Source organism: Lynx canadensis, chromosome C1 (assembly GCF_007474595.2).
Source record: "Lynx canadensis isolate LIC74 chromosome C1, mLynCan4.pri.v2, whole genome shotgun sequence".
Classification (NCBI taxonomy): Eukaryota; Metazoa; Chordata; class Mammalia; order Carnivora; family Felidae; genus Lynx; species Lynx canadensis.
The window spans coordinates 25233325-25246667 of record NC_044310.1 but is presented as its reverse complement, the minus strand read 5'-3'; the positions used below and the strand labels follow the sequence as shown (position 1 = coordinate 25246667).

The window sequence follows — 13343 nt, the reverse complement described above, 5'->3', positions numbered from 1 at the left end:
TTCCAGACACCAGCTCTGGGACCTGTCTCCTCTGCCCCCACGCCTGACTTCTCCATCTCCTCGCCTGACTGGGAGGCCATCAGGGGGCTTTACCATTTTCCCCCTAGCCAGGAAGTGTCAGGAATTGGGTGCCGGTGGGGTGAAGGGCTCACTGTCTGGGAGGCCCCATCCTTTGGTTGAGAGCCTAAGGCACAGTATGAGCCTTTTTTGACCTTAGTGGGGTGGGGGTGGGATGTTTTTGTTCCCCAGCTTTAACTTGGAGCCAGGCTATGACTTCCTCCATATCTACGATGGACGGGACTCCCTCAGCCCTCTCATAGGAAGCTTCTATGGCTCCCAGCTTCCGGCCCGCATTGAGAGCAGCAGCAACAGCCTCTTCCTCGCCTTCCGCAGTGACGCGTCCGTGAGCAGTGCTGGCTTCGTCATCGACTACACAGGTAGGGCCCTGGTGGCAGAGAGTAGTGAGGGCAGGGCCAGTGAGACCTGGCAGAGGGGAGGGGTAGTGAGGAGGGCCCTGGGCTGGGTCACCAGCAGCCTCCGCCGGCCCTGGCGCCACTGAACCTGCAGAGAGCCCCTGCCTTCCCTGCGGCCCTGCGGGTGGTTTAGCCTTTCCCACCTATGTGCCCCAGGCCTTGGAGAAAGTGGGGGGCTGGCATTCTTCTCGCACTTCATTTCTATCTCCACATCTCTGCTCTTCTTCGGTCCTTTTTCTGTGAGAGTCATTCCTTGCTCTTCTTTTATAACCTCTGTCCAGACCTAACAGCTCACAGAGGCTCTGATGTGAGGCTCAGTCTTCCTCTCTTCCTCAAAGTCTCCCACCATCCCGGGAACTTCAGTGCCCACGTGGACGGCTCATCCAGCTTCTTGGCTATACTCTGGCACCCTGTCGTAGCCTGGACCCTTTCTGATACTTCCTGATTCCGACCCTCACCCCTCCAGCTGTCCCATTCTTTTGCTGCCATTGTATTTTGAATTAAGGCAAGCTGAACAGGATAGAGGTCAAAGCAGGGGTCAGCACATGTTTTCTTAAAGGACCAGATAGTCAGTATTTTAGGCTTGTGAGGCATATGGTCTCTGTCACAACTACTCAGCGCTGCTGCTGGGGTAGCCTAAGACCAAACATAAAGGAACGGGCATGGCTGTGTTCCAAAAAGCATCTACTTAACAAAAAAGCAGGGGCGCCTGGGTGGCTCATCGGTTGAGTGTCAGACTTCGGCTCAGGTCACGATCTCACAGTTCATGGGTTCGAGCTCCGCATCGGGTTCTGTGCTGACAGCTCAGAGCCTGGAGCCTGCTTCAAATTCTGTGACTCCCTCTCTCTCTCTGCCCCTCCCCCACTCGCACTCTGTCTCTCGCTCTCAAAAAATAAAACATTAAAAAAAAGAAAAAGCAGGCCTCGCTCCCTGCCTGGTCAAGAGCCTAGACTGTCAGATGAACTGGGTTCTGGGCTCATGTTTGCTAGTTAGCAGTTGTGTGGCCTTGGGCGAGTTATGTAACCTCTTGAAAAACCCCCATTCCTTCATCATAAAACGAGGGTGGCCTAATCCCTGCCTCACAGAAATGCTGTGAAGATCAGTGATTCTGTGCAGCAAAGCCCCTGGCCCGGTGCCTGGCACGTCTCAGGCACCCTATAGTAAGAGTGGCTCCAGGCTCTGGGCCACTCCACGTTCTTCTATCCTGTTATTGTCTTCATGACCTTTTCTTCCCTAATCATCCCAGACGCCTTTATCCAAATCCTAGATCCACTTCTTGCTTGATTGGTGAGCTTGGCAGGCTATTATCTCTTGGAAGCCATTCCTCCATCTATAAAGTGGTGGTAATAATAATTACATTGCAGAAGGTTAAAATTAAAAGATATTTTATACATCCATATTATATGCATGAGTACAATGCCCAGTAGGTACTGAACACTCTACAGATACTCTAGAGATGATGGATTTTGTTATTGTTGCTCTCAGCCAAGTTCACCCAGGCCTCATCAGCCTGTGTGGACAAATGGGGTCATATTACCAGTTAAAATTTAAAAAGTTTCTGGCTCATGTCCCCCACTTGCATAGTGTAGGACCTCAGCAACCTTTGAAAGTGTTCCTTAATTACATATTTCTGGCAACTGCTGGGAATAGCTCACATGCACTCACAAATAACACCAATCATAACAATAGCTAACTTAGCAACTACCAACCGCCAGTGTGGTCCTAAGTACTTCACATCCATCAACACATCAAAATCCCCAAAACTATCGCTTGTCTGCTATTTGTCAGGTACGGTTCTAGAAGATACTTTGTGCACAAAGTAGAGAATGTTTTGCTGTGGTCTTCCCTTCCCGTGGGGCTTGCCGAGATGATGGATATTTTGCTGACCTCTCTTCCTGCAGACGCCTGCCATTCAATAAACCTCCCATTCCCGAATCCTCCTACATCAGAACAAACAGTCACATAGTGTGGAATTCTAACAGCAGCACAACTTAGACTCAGACTGGGACCTGTCACCCCGCCAGACCCACTTCTGTATTGTCATCTTCGCTTTTCTTATTGTTCACCTCTTGCATCACACTTACAGAAAGAACAGAAGTACCCTCAAGTCCCCTGCCCCCCTGGCCCTTCTGTTGCAGCCTTGCAAAATGGCATCCTTCATCGCACCCACATGCAAGTGGCTGAGCATGACCAGAAAAAGTCACACAAATGTGGCACTTGGAGCCACCGCAAATGATGTCTTTTAACCCTAGACGAGCATTAGCAACCACCTGAGCCACCTCCAACCTGTCCTACCTGGGGTCTTCTCCCTGGTGGAGATTCCAAAATGTCACCCCACATGTCACCCCATGATGAGATGATCATCATCTGTGGAAACAGTAGGCTACTGGGTAGAAATCACGGTCTCCTGGCTGCAGGCATCTCTCCCCCCATCCCCTCCACTGAAGCCACGGCCTAGAGCCACGCTTTCAGGGCCTCTTTCCCAATGAAGCCCCTTCCACTTTCAGCTGTTGGCCCAAGACCACATCTACAGGGGCCCCCAGCTCTGAAACACAGCCCCAAGGAATAAGGCCTTCCAGGCTGCCATCTCAGCCAGCCAAGCAGCTAAGAGGCCAATCACTGGGACGAGGGGAGAGGTGATGCCCACCCATGCACCCTCCGCCGCCTTGTTAGCATCTGTGGTTCAAACACCAAGATAAATGCACGTGTTTGGTGCAGGAGGTACCTGGTGAGGCCTGAGGCAGCTTTCCCTCCTTCTCGGGTGGCACACTCCCTAATATTAGTCCCTTCTCTACTATGGCCTCAGCTGCTGGTCAGGCATCCCATTTCGTGGGACCCTTGCCTTGCCGCATGGTCTCCTCCACATCCCAAGATCTCTGGATTCCTGGAATGGATCTACTCTGCTACCAGATCCCATGGCCTCGATGATATCCCCCCATGTTCAATATCTTTATGGGATGGCCTCCATCACTTACTAACAGTATGGCCTTAAGCAAGTCGCTTACCTTCCCTGAGCATCCCTTCCTCACCCATCAAGGAGGGAGAGCACACTACATGGGAGAGGTGGTGTGAGGGTAGTGGACAGGAACAGCACCTAGCACAGGGCCCAATGCCAGTAGGTAGTAGGCACATACTTTGATCCACCTTCTCTATCTGATTGCCTTCTTTCCTGTGTAATGGGTATTTCATTTGTTCTGCTCTTGTTTGGAAAAGAGAAGGGTTTGGAGTCTTCCTCATGGGGCTAGCCCAGTATGATGCAGTCAGTACATTTTCTTTCCTGTTTCATTTTCTTTTCAGTAGAATGCAGTCAGTACCTTTTCTGTTTACTGAAGATATAAAGTGGGAGATGGTGTTCTGCATACATATACGTATGAGCGTGAAATATTTATAACATGAATATTGGTGACGTGTATGTATGTGTATCCTATATATGTCTCCTGTCCATGGCAAAGAATTTAGACGCTGTGTTCTGCAAATCCATAGAACACCATAGACTGAGACGTAGCCCACGAAGGACTTGCACACTGAGGCAGGTCTGAATCCTTAAGAAGAGAAGAATTGGCCTCATCCATCTATATGCCATCTTGTTTCCAGAGGCAGAATGCTGTCTTTCAGAGAGTACCGCCTCCCCCCTCTCTCCAGCTGAAGTGGAAGGGGCTTCATTGGGAAACCAGACCTGGAAGCATGGCTCTAGCCTGTGGCTTCAGTGGAGCAGATGGGGGAAAGGTGACCACAGCCAGGATGCCATGAATATGGGGATTTCTACCCAGTACCACACTGTACCCAGGATGATGAGATGATTTAGGGCTCCTCTAATGCTGAGTATCTGGATCCTCCTGGGGGCTGTGGCTTCAGGGTCCTGGATTGGGAGGTGAGAGGACCACATAGAGAGATGTTGCTGGACTTAGCTGAGCTTAGCCCAGTGGCAACCACTCTTTGAGGTCAACCCCTCCTCTGACCAGAGGCACACAGACCAGGGGCCTTGCCCCACATCCTGCCAACTTCCCAAGTGGGAAGCAGAAATAGTGTGGTCGCATCTGAGTCCGGGATCCTTGAGTTTCAAATTGAGAAACCCACTCAGACCAAATTCAGCCAAAAAAGCGGGGGGGAGGGTAAAAATGCAAAGACCTAAAACTCATTCAAAACCAGCTTGAGACAGAAAGGAAACTTTATTATAAGAAAAGTAATGGCCAATATAATATAAGCCAAAAAGTGTTCTATATTTTAACAGCACACATCACAAAAACCCCCTCCAACATAACACAAAAAGGGAATATATTTTTCATAAACTTCCAAGGGATTGAGATCAGGAAGGGAGAGTCGAAGGTTGAGATTGGCTCCTGTCTCCAGGACCACTTGGTCTCCTCCCTGCTTCATCCTCTTTTTGCAGATCAACGGTCATTGCCTCCGCTAGGGCAAGTATGTCCGCCTCAGTCTTGATTCTGAATTATTTCCCAGTTTGTGTCCCAGTTCCAAATCCCAAAGGACTTGAAGACTGACCAGGCTTAAGGCAAGCATCCATTGACCAATGTCATGGAATTAGGCTTCTTCATAAGGGGCAAAGGCAGATCATGCATTTTTACTCTTCTGTTCACACAATAGATATTTATTCATTACCTTCTATATGCCAGACCCTGTTATAGGGGCTGAGAACAAAACAAAGTTCCTGCCTCCATGGACTTCACGTGCCAATGACAACCAGACAGGTAGACATTTATGCTACCAATGAGATCTTGGAGACTCACCTAATTATAAGGCAGTGATGGGAGAGTTTGTAGGTGTCTCTCTTCAGTTGCTGCTGGAAGGTGGTCGTGATGTCTGTGTCATTCTAGGCAGGTCTTCTAGATGATTCTGAATGCAATCATGTCATTTGTGGATTTTTATAAGACTGCTCTAAGGCGTTCTCATCTGAATTCAGCTACCTGGGTAGCTTTACCCTTTGCTAGAAGGAAACAGGGGAAAATAAGGAGGATCTTGTTTTTTTGATACAATTACTAACAATGAGTCCCAGAGAGACTTACTGTCTTTCCCTAAGCCAAAAACATCGGAAAATGGTGGTGGTGGGTCAGGGGGAGGGGAGGCGGAGCTTTACTCTCATTTTCCAGCAGGTGTGGTGGCTCCCTTCTGGGCAGGGACAGGCTAGCATGTTCATGCATGAGTGTGGAGGCCATTCACTCACTCAAAAAATGCTTACTGAGCTCTCACCTCATGCCGCACCTTGTGCTAAATATGGAGGCTATGGCAGTGGGCACAGTGGTCATGGTCCCTAAGATAACATAAAGGTGAGTGAGGGAAACAGACAACAAATACATAGATCAACGAGGAGTAAGAAGTGGAAGTTAGGAAAGAGCAAACTGCTGAGAAAGAGAAATGGGGAGTCTGCCTCAGAATGGCAGTTGGTGAAGGTGAAGGCTTTGCCCAGCAGGCATCATTTAAACAGACCTCAAGGTTGAGAAGAAGCCCACTGTGCAAGAACAGGGTTGGGGGAGTGTTTCAGACAGAGGGAGTTTGAAGAAGTTCAGAAGAAGAGTTTGAAGCCTGTGTTGGAGAACCTGAAATAACTCAGGAAAGACCAAGGTCAGCTTCTACCAGAAGGTACTAAAAAGCACCTGTTTTCTCTTTTAAGCCCTTGGCTGGAACACTATGGGCCAAGGAGTTGCAACCAGGTTTCCACACTGCTCCCACTACCAGGAACCACCACTGCCATGGGTCTTTCTTTTTATTTATTTTTTATTTAAACTCAAGTTAGTTAACATACAGTGTAGTCTTGGCTTCAGGAATAGAACTCAGTGGTTCATCAGTTATATATGACACCCAGTGCTCATCCCAAAAAGTGGGTTGCCTTAATGCCCATCACCCATTTAACCCATCCCCTCACCCATCTCCCCTTTAGCAACCCTCCGTCTGTTCTCTGCATTTAGGAGTCTCTCAAGGTTTTCCTCCCTCTCTGTTTTTATCTTATTTTTCCTTCCCTTCCCCTATGTTCATCTGTTGTGTTGCTCAAATTCCACATATGAGTGAAATAATATGATATCTGTCTTTCTCTAACTGACTTATTTCGCTTAGCATAATACCTTCCTTGTTTCCATCCACGTTATTGCAAATGGCAAAATTTCTTTCTTTTTCATTGCCGAGTAGTATTCCACTGTATAAATAAATAAGTAACTGTATACCCACATCTTCTTTATCCACTCATCAAAGACATGAACAGACACTTTTCCAAAGAAGACATCCAGAGGCTAACAGACACATGAAAAGATGCTCAACATCACTTATCAGGGAAATACAAATCAAAGCTACAATGATCACACCTGTCAGAATCGGTCTTTCTTTTTAAATTCAAAATGGAAATACCTTCATTTTTTGCCTATTTTAAAAGTAAAATATGTTTGCTGGAAAAATGCAGACAATACAGAAGCACGTAAGATGTACTCTAAACACTTAACACCTACTGTTACTACCATCCCCTGAAGCACCATTGTTAACAGTTTGTTATCTTATTCCAGATATTTTTTATAAAAATAAAATAATGTGAATTCTATAACAAGGGTTAGAAAACTTTTTTTCTATAAAGGACCAGACAGTAAATAGTTAGGCTGAGCAAACCACATAGTTTCTGTTACATCGGCTCAACTCTGCTGTTGTAATGTCGAAAGAGCCATAGACAGTATTGAAACAAATAGGGGAGGTTGTGTTCCAGTAAAACTTTATTAAAAACTTTATACAAAAACAAGCAGTGAGACTGTGGGCTATAGTTTGCTGATCCCTGTTCTATATGAATAGAGATCACACCATATGTACTAATCTGTCATATGGGTTTGTTTTTACTTTGTTTTTGGTTTTTGTCCAATGATAGATCCTGATCATTTTTCCATATCAGTATTCAAAGACTTTTGCAATTCTTTTTAAAGCCTGCTTGTATTTCAGTGGATGGCTGTAATCCAGTCTTTTTAACCAGTTCCTTACTGGTTGCGTGTGCATATTGCTATTTTCAGTGTCTTGCTATTACAGTGTTTAGAAGTGTTCCTTATCTATTAGGACAAAAAGAAGCTGGTTCTTTTGCTATTCCCATTTTGGGCTTGGTGTTTATTTATTATTATCGCAATGATATTTCAGTCATTACAGTTTTATCATTCACAGCTGAGCTCTGGTTTGGCTGACTAAAGACCTGATTTTGGTCTTAATTCCACTTCTTACCAGCTGAATGGCTTGGGAAACTCATTTAGCCTCTCTGATCACCACATTTCTCATCGGTAACCTGAACAGGAGCACACCTGGCCCTGCCTGCTGCAGAGGCTATTGTGAGGCACAAATGAGATAACAGATTGGAAAGTACGTTGGAAATTATAATGTGATATTCCTCTGTAAGGGGCTATCATCATTATCATCACCCTTGTCATTTTCATTAATGTGATAATGCTCAGAATGATGAGCTCTTCTTGCTCTGACATGTGAGTAACTATAAAATACAGTCTGTAGTTGCGATCATTGATGTGACTGTGGATTTTCCAAGCCCTGGGGTGTTCAGCCAGTCAATTCAGCATCCATTTATTAAGCGTCCATTGTGTGCCAAACAGAACCAGCTCCAATACCAAGTTCTGTGCTAATTGCCAGGGTTATGAAGAGAATAGCTAAAGGTTCCTGTCCTTTAGGAATTCAGAATCCACTGGAAGGAAATATACTTATCCAACCTACCAAGATAATGCCACACATGCTATCATTCAGGAAATAAAAACAGAATTCTGCCAGAGAGAAGGCAAAGTACAGGAAACTTGCTCAAGAGAAGGTGGCGTTGAAAAGTGTAGGAGTTTGGGGTGCCTGGGTGGCTCAGTCAGTTAAGCATCTGATCTTGATCTCACCATTTGTGAGTTTGAGCCCCACATCAGGCTCTGTGCTGACAGCTCAGAGCCTGGAGCCTGATTCTGTGTCTCCCTGGCTCTCTGCCCCTCCCCCACCTACACTCTGTCTCTCCCTCTCTCAAAAATAAATAAACATTAAAAAAAGAAAAAAGAAAAGTGTAGGAGTTTTTGCGATTATGGAGAAGAGAAGAAAGGACTCTCTGACAGTGTAAAGTTCTGGGACAGACATGCCCAGCTATTACCCAAAAGCACAGCTTCTTATGTGAGGTAGAAGTTTATTCTCCTTCCTGTAAAAGAAATCTAGAGATTGTCATCCAGGGATGATGAGGTGACCCCTTCCCCAACCCTGGCTCCTCTTGCCTTTCTGCTCTACCATGCTAGGACATGGTTCCCATCCTCATGGTTATCTCAGGATCCAAGATGGAGACTGGAATTCTAGTCATCATCTCTAAGTTCAGACTATGGGGAAGAGGAAAGAAGGAAAAAAAAGAAGGACTAATGAGCATTCTCTCAGCTGAGTCACTTGCTCTTAAGCAGGCTTTCTAGAAGTCCCACATTTATCCACTTGCCAGGCACTGGACTAGAGCAGTAAATAAAACTGGATAACTTCCTCATGAACCTGCACTCTAGTTGAGAGAGATAGGAAAAAATGGATGAATATTTAGTGCATGAGATAGTATTGGTGCCAGTGCAGAGAAACAAAGCAGAGAAAGGTGACCAGGAGTGCTGGGGAGAAGAATATCAAAAATTTAAATAGCTAGTCAAGGAGGTGTCTCTAAGAAGGTGACACTGTTAAATCCTGAAGGAGCTGAGAGAGAGAGCCATGCAGTTGAAGAAACATTCCGTGAACAGCAGCCAATGTGGTTGGAACAAAGTTAGCAAAGGGATGATAGGAGTTGAGATCATAGAGCAGTGGGGACTGGGGACAGAAGACCCAGGACTTTTAGACCCATAAGGATTTGGGCTTTTACTCTGAGTGAGACAGGAGACTGTCTGACTTGACTGTGTTTACATCTCTTTGGCCAGATGTAGCTGCTTGGAAAGCTAGAAGATGTAGATTTTAGCTGGTGCCTTGGTAGTCTGGATAAAACCTGGTTTCTATTATTTAAGGATGAAGGGGAGAAGTGGATACTGGGGGGCCCCAGCTAGTTCTGCCCCTTATGAGCTTCTCTGAGCTTATGAATTTCTCTGAGCTTCAAATTAGGTTTGACCGACTTTAATTTGTAAAAAGGACAGATGAAATATAAGACATGGTGACAGTTCCCTATAACTCTGTGATTCTCAGATGGGTTACCTAATGGCCAGTTCTATTCTGGCCAGAGCCAGTGAGCTTAGGGAAAGGACAGGTTTGATTGAGGGGTGAAGGTGACACACCATAGGACCCATGAGGAAACCACTGAGGTGTCCTCTGCTAGATAAGGGACCATTTTCTGGGTCCCACTTGAGTTTAAATGTAGTAGCATAACCAGGACTGCTGCCCCCTTAGCCATAGGCAAAGACAAAGAGCAGGGCCATCATAGGGCTCAAATGCAAGAGTGGCTGGACTTGGCAGGATGTGGATGCTCAGAGCCCCATCCCATCAGTCAGTGGGCTGACTGGCAGCTGAGCATCCCCTCGAGCAGTGGCTGCTTCATATTGGCAGCCTAAAAGATGCCCAGGTGACAAGGACAGCCTCAGCAAAATTCCTCAGCTATTCATCCCTGAACTCTGAGCCCTTCTGTTCTGGTTCTTTCCTCCTTAAATCTGTTATTTGAACTTCTGAACTTGTGAGTCCACCTGCAAGGGCTGTCAGCACCTTTTTGTGAGCCCCATCCCTAGACCTCCCTGTAGCATAGCCTCCAGGAGTCTAATGGAATCCTGATACTCAGTGGCATTTCCCTGACACTGCCCAGCCATGATGACGGGCCTCTTGACCACCAGCGGTCTTTGACCAAGGAGGATGAGGAAAAGCAGTGCAAGTGCAAGTGAACAGTTGGCTCCCAAGAGCTGCTCAAGATTCCCAGCTGATGGTGAGGGAGGCTGCACAGTGCCCTTTTCCAGAGATGGGGGTTCCCGAGTCGTGCTCTCAATCGCTCAGGCAGCACCAAGTTCACTCTCATAGAGGGACAGAGTAGATGCCTGTTAGGTGCATCATGGATGCCTAATAGGAGAGACATATATGCCACAAAAATCAGGTAGAAAAAAATACTACTGTTTTAATAAACTAGCAAGCACCCAATACCCTGATGCAAAAACTGGAAAACTGTTTAACCCTAGATAAGTCCGGAGGTTAAAGTAGGGTTTCCCTTATGATAAAAATTCTTTACTTGGAATTTAAATAAATAAATAAATAAATAAATAAATAAATAATAAATAAATAAATAAAGTAGGGTTTCCTACTTCCTTCCTAAATCTAAGGACTGATGCCCATGCAATCAGAAGTATCTGCAAGGTATGGATATGACAGCAGTCAGTCTCCCCTGGAGAGAGTGGGTCAAGGAGTGACAGAGGGCCCCTAAGGTTTAGCTGCAACTCACTCCTTTGTGGATCAGGGCAAGAATGTGGAGGAGGAGAGGGAAAATTTCATTCTCCAAGATGGTCTCCAGCCCTAGATTTAGAGACGTTTTCAGACCTGAAGGGAAAAGAACCAGAAATCCCAAATCCCCATATGCCCTGTGGCTAATTAGAGTCAGGGTCTCCTCTTGGCTGTTGCACCATGGAATTAGGCCACTAATGAGTTGTGTGTGTGTGTGTGTGTGTGTGTGTGTGTGTGTGTGTGTGTGTGTGTGTGTTTCTTTTTTCCAGAAAACCCACGGGAGTCGTGTTTTGACCCTGGTTCCATCAAGAACGGCACGCGAGTGGGGTCCGACCTGAAGCTGGGATCCTCCATCACCTATTACTGCCACGGGGGCTATGAGGTTGAGGGCGCCTCTACCCTCAGCTGCGTTCTGGGGCCTGATGGGAAGCCCGCGTGGAACAACCCCCGACCAGTGTGCACAGGTAGTGGGACAGGGGCGGGAAGGAGTCAGAGGGAGTGAGCGCATGCCAGAGGCAGAAGGGGCTGTCAGCTGGGGGAAAGGAGGCATGGGACATGGTCCTAAGAGCGGACTCTTTGAGTTCACTGTGAATGAGAGAGGCTGGTAATTCACCAGGTAGACAGTCCCTATCGACATGTCCTCTCTCAGACCACCTAGTGTGCCCACTCAGACAGAGGCCATCATCAGTGGCCCCCAGACATGCCAGCAAGTTGTATGAGGGAGATTGGAGGTTAAAGATAACCTGGGCTTAGGGAAAGTCACTGAGAGATCACATGTGTAAAACTAAGGCCAGCGGGGTGGGCTGACTCCAGCAGGGTCTGGCTTAGCTCTGGGGCCCTGACAAGAGAGATGGGGTGGAGTGTCAGAACTTCAAGAGCGTGGTGGCCACCCCAAGTTGGAAAGCAAGGAGGCCCCTTTGCCCAGGTGAGAGAGGCTGGCTCTCAGGGCCACCCCTCATAGAACTGGGCACCTTGGATGGGAACAGAAGGTGGCTGGGCCGCATGGGACAGCTGCTCCCAGTGGGGCTAGCCTGGGGGCACTAACTCATGTGGACACATGCCTGGGCAGACATCAGCCATGGGACAGAAGGTCAGTCCTAGGCCCCTGTGCCTCCAGGGACTGGTGCTAGTGTTACTAGTTAGGGAGCAGGGTCTGACATGTGCCCAGGAGGGCCCTTGACAGCATCAAGGAAGGTTTCAGGCCACATGCCAGGCCAGGGAGGTGCTCAGAACTCCCCTCCTCCACACTAGCTGCTGCACACCTCAGGGCAGCCTCACGGGACCAGTGGCTCAGGCTGGGGTGAGCATGACAGCTGATGAGAGGCCTCAAGATCACCTGGCCCTCCCTCTGATTTCTCTTCCAGCCCCCTGTGGGGGACAGTATGTGGGTTCAGACGGAGTGGTCTTATCCCCCAACTACCCCCAGAACTACACCAGTGGACAGACCTGCCTCTATTTTGTCACCGTGCCCAAGGACTACGGTATGTTTATTTATGTTTCCCGACCTCTTCCAGGTCCCCGGGCCCTTTCCACCCACGCCCCCGGCTCCACTCTCAATTGTATCCACTCCCATTGTGGGAAGGGGTAGACCATCTCCGGTACAGGACTCCTGGGTGCAGATGCCATGCAGTGGAAATAAGATACACCGTCGGGCGCGCTCCTGACGTATGTGTGGGAGGAGCACTAGCAAGGCCAGCAGCACAAGGGGATGCAGCTGGGGAGGAAGTAGCCAGGACGGAGGGAAGGCAGGGATGCCGGACACTAGCCAGCACAGCCCACGTCTGACTGGAGGTGCTGCAGATCCAGGCTGACTGGGAACCCAGGGGAGGGTGACCAAAGGGCAGGAAGAAGGAAGGAGTGGGACAGAGCTGGGAACCCCAGTGTTCCACCATCCCATCCGAGACTGGGAGCCTAGCCCAGCAGCTATAGGTAGGGCAAACAAGAGAAAAGTGGGCGGCAGGCCAGTGTCCTGAGAAAGCAGAAAGACTTCCAGATTCCAAGAGACTCAGACAAAAAGAAGCCAGGCTTGTCACCTGGTTGGCAGTGGGGACATTTAAGAGTCCTGCCATCCCTGAAGGATTTAGGAAGTTCTAAGGGGCAGCCAGACTGGTTGTACCTGAGCAACCAGGTGACCCACCCGGATACTTTCTCCCTGGATCTCCTCTTTGTAGGAGGAGTAACAACTATTTCTACACAGGATTGGTGTTGGGTGGGGTAAAGGGCACTGATAAATCCTGACCATCTAGGAGAGGGATGGGGCAGCAGCTGGCTACTTATGCCCAAGATAGGGTGGAGGGAGCATAGGGCAAGGCCTGATGCCACCAAGCATTTATGAAGCATCTCTCAGGGACCACACACTCTGTTGCAGACGTGAGCGAGACGTGCTCCCTGACCTCTGTGAACTCCCCATCTCACCTTAACCTACCACTCCAGCCATCACGCAGCACTCCCACCCCAGCCCCTGCACACATACATGTGTGTGTGTGTGTGTGTGTG

General features: G+C 48.0%; 1 protein-coding gene across 1 annotated transcript in view; it reads left to right on the top strand.

Annotated features, from left to right (window-relative positions):
- CSMD2 (CUB and Sushi multiple domains 2) overlaps positions 1–13343 on the top strand; it is a 607194-nt gene that overhangs the window by 465805 nt on the left and 128046 nt on the right. The window contains exons 29-31 of the mRNA XM_030326876.2: positions 250–437; positions 11117–11311; positions 12212–12328. Coding sequence (XP_030182736.1) covers positions 250–437; positions 11117–11311; positions 12212–12328 — 500 coding nt within the window. The remainder of the gene's footprint in view (positions 1–249; positions 438–11116; positions 11312–12211; positions 12329–13343) is intronic.